This window comes from Poecilia formosa, unplaced genomic scaffold, assembly GCF_000485575.1.
Source record: "Poecilia formosa unplaced genomic scaffold, Poecilia_formosa-5.1.2 Scaffold844, whole genome shotgun sequence".
Taxonomy (NCBI): Eukaryota; Metazoa; Chordata; class Actinopteri; order Cyprinodontiformes; family Poeciliidae; genus Poecilia; species Poecilia formosa.
In genome coordinates this window covers 1-5,408 of record NW_006800783.1, presented here as the reverse complement: position 1 = coordinate 5,408, position 5,408 = coordinate 1, and the positions used below count along the sequence as shown (strand labels likewise).

At 38.6% G+C, this 5,408-nt stretch overlaps 1 protein-coding gene across 1 annotated transcript; it reads right to left on the bottom strand.

Moving 5' to 3' along the window:
- Positions 1-1,776: 1,776 nt before the first annotated feature.
- LOC103131805 (butyrophilin subfamily 1 member A1-like) lies at positions 1,777-3,565 on the bottom strand. The gene is made up of 3 exons (XM_007543533.2): positions 3,452-3,565; positions 2,886-3,257; positions 1,777-2,777 (listed from the first exon to the last, which is right to left on the bottom strand). Exons 1-3 carry the CDS (start codon positions 3,510-3,512, stop codon positions 2,572-2,574), a joined length of 639 nt encoding a protein of 212 aa, XP_007543595.1. The 5' UTR covers positions 3,513-3,565; the 3' UTR covers positions 1,777-2,571.
- Between the last annotated feature and the right edge of the window lie 1,843 nt (positions 3,566-5,408).

The following is a 5,408-nucleotide window of genomic DNA, read 5'->3' as shown; positions in this document are numbered from 1 at the left end:
TAGTATTATAATTTTTGCGTATTGTTCATAAACAAGTTGAGCTGAAAAGAGATGTTTTCAGCTCAAAGACTTCTCCTCATGTACGGTCAGAGGCGCAAAAAGGGGGGGTGCAGGGTATGCAACGCATAGGGGCGCACCACCGGAGGGGGCGCCAAAACACCGTCAGGAGAGGGCGACGCGCAGATGATGTTTTCCCCATACACTTCAGCGCGCCTCGCCTCAAGCTCGTTTCGTCTCCTCCCCCCCATTGGAGCAATCGTCACTCCCTTACACAGTCAGGCTTCTATTCTCTCCTGAATGAAAATATTTAGATTTTAATGTTATACAATTAAAAAACGAACACTTAAGCTTCACAAACAGGTTGTTTGAACTGTAAAGGCCTGATGGAATCAGTTTTTGGTTTCATATTTCATCCAGAGAGGCAGCTGGTCTCTTTTCAAATGACGCACTACCTCACATCCTGGAACAAAGTCCTGAGGGAGTGTTGATATAAAACCGGTTCTGTTTGTTCTGTGGGATGTTTCAGTAACTACTGACAACAGACACGCCTGAACAGGACAACACCTCAGGGTGAAGGACTTATGAAGAAATGAAACTTATTGCTGCAGCCTTTACATCAGAAATATAAAGATCTATGTTGCTGAAAAAGAAAACTATTTGGAAATGTTAATATTATTATCTTCTACTATTTTAGCACTTTTCATGCTCACTGCCCAGTTTCTGCAGTTTTCCTTCCTGATCATGTTTATATGTGAGTTCAGGTAAAACCAGCTGAATGAATCATTTACAGTAAAACTGATAGAATGAACTAAACCCTGATGTTCAAACTGCATAGAATAGAATAGAATTCAACTTTATTGTCGTTGCACTGTCACAAGGACAAGCAACGAAATGTAGTTTGCATCTATCCAGAAGTGCTATACAGGGTATAAATATGTCTTTACAGGTGTACAAAGGTTGTTATAAAAGTAAAATGTTCAGTATAAAAATAATATAAAAATATGGGAGCCATGTGCACATAGACAGATTAAGCAGATTATACAGAATAAATGTTAGGAATGAGAAGTGGTTATCCAGCCGGACATGTTGGGGTCGACTGGTCAGGAAGTCAAGCAGCCAGTTGCACATGAGTGAACTGATGCCTCGGTCTGTGAGTTTGGAGATGAGTTGTGATGGAAAGACAGTGAAATGCTGAACTAAAGTCTCAGAACAGCATTCTGGAGTAAGTGTTCTTGCTGTCCAGATGAGAAAGGACAGAGTGCAGCACTATGAAGACTGCATCCTCTGTGCTCCTGTTCTGCCTGTATGCAAATTGGTGGGGGTCCAGTGTGGGGGGGGAGACACACTGGACCCCCAGTGTGTCCAGCTCTTGCTTGTAGCACTCCAAGCAACCAGCAGCAGATAAAATGCCAGATGAAGCTTCATCTGGCATTTTGTTACTTAAGATGAATTAATAAAAATATTTAATATTCTCACTAAAATACCTGAAACGTCCTAGTTAAACTTTGAACATCATATAAATTTGTTTATATTTTCATGTTTGTATCACATTTTGCTGAATTAGTTAATAATCTTCTCTTCTGATAAACTGAATTATGTTTCCCTTGACAAACCAGATTAACTTCCAGACATTTTGGTTTTGAAGGTCAATAATAATTTCGGTCATTAAAGGAAAATATTCCTGATAACTGGATATAATCTGATGTTTTATTAGTGAAGCTGATTCAGGAGGTTTAAATGAAAAAACAAGACAAACATAAAACCAGAGACATGATCTGTGTTTATAAAAATATTAACTTTTATTTTGTAATACAGAAATCTTTTACACAAAATAAAATGAAAATATTTTACATTGAATCATCACCAACCAGGACATTTTTGTCCTTCTCTGAAAAACTTTATCATCCAGGTTAAAGGTCAGAGTAACAATGGAAACATCATGCAGTGAGACTTTAGACTCACTGAGATTAAATATATGGAGACACTAAGTCAATAAAACTGATCAAAGCTGTACAATAACTAACAGACTGATTTATAGCATCATGTAAATCATATACAGAACCTGCAGTGAAGATAATAAAGCATTAAAGCTGTTTAAACATCATCTTTAGTATCAGTAAGAACTCAGAGAAAATACATTATTCATTTTTCCAATTATAATTTTACATAATTTAACCGTCTGTAAAGCCCACGCTGCACTAAGACATGTGTTAAGGTGTTTGAATTGCTCTTAGTCTGATTCCTGTCTGGGACAGGTCTAATATTATAAACCCCCCAGAACATGAGAATCATTAAAGCCCCTCCACCACGACAAGGTAGCAATTCACGGAGGAGACACATGTTTAGTGCAGGAGTCAGCCACACAGACTCAGTCTGACTGATCAGGTTAATGATGCAATAAGCAAAGAAACTGATCATTAAGTCACTGATCTTCACAGTTTTTGTCACATTTACCATTAAATATGAGAACAGAATAAAAAATGTCCCTCTTGCTAATATTTGCATGTTCTTGTTGACTAAAGACAATGTTGTCTCTGCTTTGGCTGATGATCCAGAAACATCAACTTTTAGTCAGATCAACTGAGGATTCGCTGCATCATCAGGGGGAGACGGAGTCTTGATCCTCTTCCTCCTAATAACTGCTATCACCATGGAAACAACGACAGAAACTACAGCAAAGACAGCCACTAGGGCAGGATGACTTCGACTGACCCCCAACCCGTCTGTGTTCCCTCCATCCTGGTTCCCTCCTTCTTCTCTGTTTCCATCCTGGTTCCCTGCAGAACAGAACCAGGAGTTAGTCTGATCCCACTGAAGATCATCATCATCTGATCTGAGATCCAGAACCAGGAGCTGCTGGTTCTGATCCAGAGACAAACTCTCACCTGGAGGATCAGACTGTGCAGCACCGACTCTCAGGTTGATGAAGGTGCTTTCTAAAGCGGCCCTCTTCCTGCGTGTGTTGCTCTTTATTTCAGTTCTGACTCGACACTCATACACTCCATTGTCCTCCTCTGTCACACTGTTTAAAGTCAGATTGACCTTTCCATCAGTGCTGATAAAGTTATGGAGTTTGGTTCGGCCCAAGTACTGTGTATTTTGCTGCTCTTCATCAATCTGGTCATTCCTGTACAGCAGCACACAGTTTGGTTTCAGGTTGTCTCTGGTCAGCCTCACAACTGAGACTTTGCCGTTTCCTGCAGCTCTACATGTCAGATTGGCATCTTGTCCAGACTTTACTGTGATCTTTACAGGATCTGCAAAAACAAACAACAAACCATCCAGAGTTTAGCTCCTCACAACTGAGCAGTCAGTATAAAAACCACCTGCAACTTTTCAAGACCTTCTTAATCCCACATATGATCAAGAATGAACAAAAACATGTAAAATCAGCCTGATCTCACAGGAAGCTAAGTGTTGTTGCTCTGATGAAGATATTATAACTGCTCACCTTTAGAGTGAGCCAGATTGATCAAATTCAGAACAAACCAGAGACAAATGAAGCTCTTCATGGTGATTCTCAGAAAGCTCCTCTGCTCAGGTTGATCTGATGCTGCCCTGTCCTGGTTTTATATTTCTGCACTAGGCTCCACCCATCCAGAGCACTAACACAGCAAGCTTTCCACTGGCTGAGGAGAGAAAGAGATCTGCGCTCTGAGCTGCTCTCACACCCACATGCCTCCTTTCTGTTTCAGTCTGATCTGGTTCTTTACTGGAAGGTTTATGAGCAATGCTGAGCAGGACAGTTGGCTCAGATAAGAGCCGTTCAGCTTCACCGCTCAGTGAAGTCCAGAATCACCACTAGCTGCTTTCTGTTTCTGTTATTAGTGCATATTCTCCATTTATTTAGATATTTTTTATTTACAGTTTATTTACACTCATTTAATCATATATTGATTTATTTCTTCTAATATTTCCTCTTTGCATTTTCGCCCCTCTAATTTCCTCCTTTGTCCATTTATACCCTTTTCTCACATTCTTTTTTTTGGCTATTACACAAGATGTAAGGGGAAATGTTGTATGTGTTTATTTATTTAAACTTTAAAATAAATCTCTTTATTGGGAAAATCCCAGGCAAAACTGGAAGCAGAGCACAGAGGTTACAGATCACAGCATCCATCTATTTTCTTACAAAATGTCCCCAGGAGGTGCTGATGTTTCAGGTGAGAGGTGGGGTCACCTGGACAGGTCAGTCCACACTGACAGCAAACAAACAAAATGAATTAAATAGTGGAACCTGGTGGATGGAGAAGCTTCTCTCCTCCTCTTGAGCTGAGAACCAGAGTGTAAAATAAAATGACTGATTCCTGATGTTTGAAAGACACATCAACGTTAATCTGGTCTGGACCTGCAGAGAGGATCTGAAGAACAAACAGACTGGAAGAGCATAGCTTTAAAATTTTACAAGTAATCTGCAAAAAGACAAATGGAAAAAGAAAAATATATTATTGTATGAATTAAAAGAGACTGTAAATAAAAAAGTTGCTCTATGTGCATGGAAAAAAGAGATAAAATAAATAATTAAAATGTATACAATAAAAACGAAAACAATAGAATTGGGAAAAATGGGAAATTTAAATAATAGTGGCATTATTACATAATTTATGTCACACTGCATAATCAAAGGTATCTTTTGGATATGCCACATCTTTTATTCATTTCTATATTTTTTTGTATATTTTGGCAGGACCAGTCCTCCATACTGCTTATTGCAGGTTTTCAGAGGGTTTGTTCCCGAGTTGAGGAGCCTTTAATCTAAATGCTGCTTTCAGGTCAAGTCAAGTTTATTTGTGACACATTTCAGCAACATGCAGTTTAAAGTGTATAACACCATAAGAAACATTAAACAGTGGTCACTTATGAAACAAGAATCAAAAAAAAAATTTTGTTTTCGTGTTAGTGGATAAAAACGTAGGTCTGATGTTGAAGTTAGAAAAACTGCTTCCATTTATATTTTTGTACTGTCCTACAATAACGGGAAAAACATTCCTCACCCCAAAACAGAAATGCTTTGGCTGCAGAGAAAACTTCTGACTTAATCAGGCTGCTAAAAGCCCGGTTCTCTACAGGCGTCTAAGTCGGTTCCCCTACAGATAGAAAGAATGTCTGTCTTTATGTTTCACAGGTGTCAAACTCCATTCCTGGAGGCCACCCTGTCTTCTTCTTCTTCTTCTGATTTTATTGGCGGGTGACATCTAATGTTAAGATGTATTATCGCCATCTACTATGCTGGAGTGTGGACCAGAGTATCTCCCTTTAATATAAATTCTCATAAATAATCTTGTTTCCTTCAAAAAATTAATAACCACTTTATTTATTTTATGTTTATTTAATAACTTATTTAATTTTAATGTCTCTATATCATATTTCATAATTTCTCGTTTTAGCTTCTCTCTACTTGATGCATA

Coding starts and splice junctions, on each gene's coding strand:
- LOC103131805 (XM_007543533.2), bottom strand. CDS start 3,512: ATGAAGAGCTTCATTTGTCTCTGGTTTGTTCTGAATTTGATCAATCTG. Junction 3,258..3,451: donor CAATCTGGCTCACTCTAAAG/GTGAGCAGTTAT, acceptor TTGTTTTTGCAG/ATCCTGTAAAGATCACAGTA. Junction 2,778..2,885: donor TGCACAGTCTGATCCTCCAG/GTGAGAGTTTGT, acceptor TCTGTTCTGCAG/GGAACCAGGATGGAAACAGA.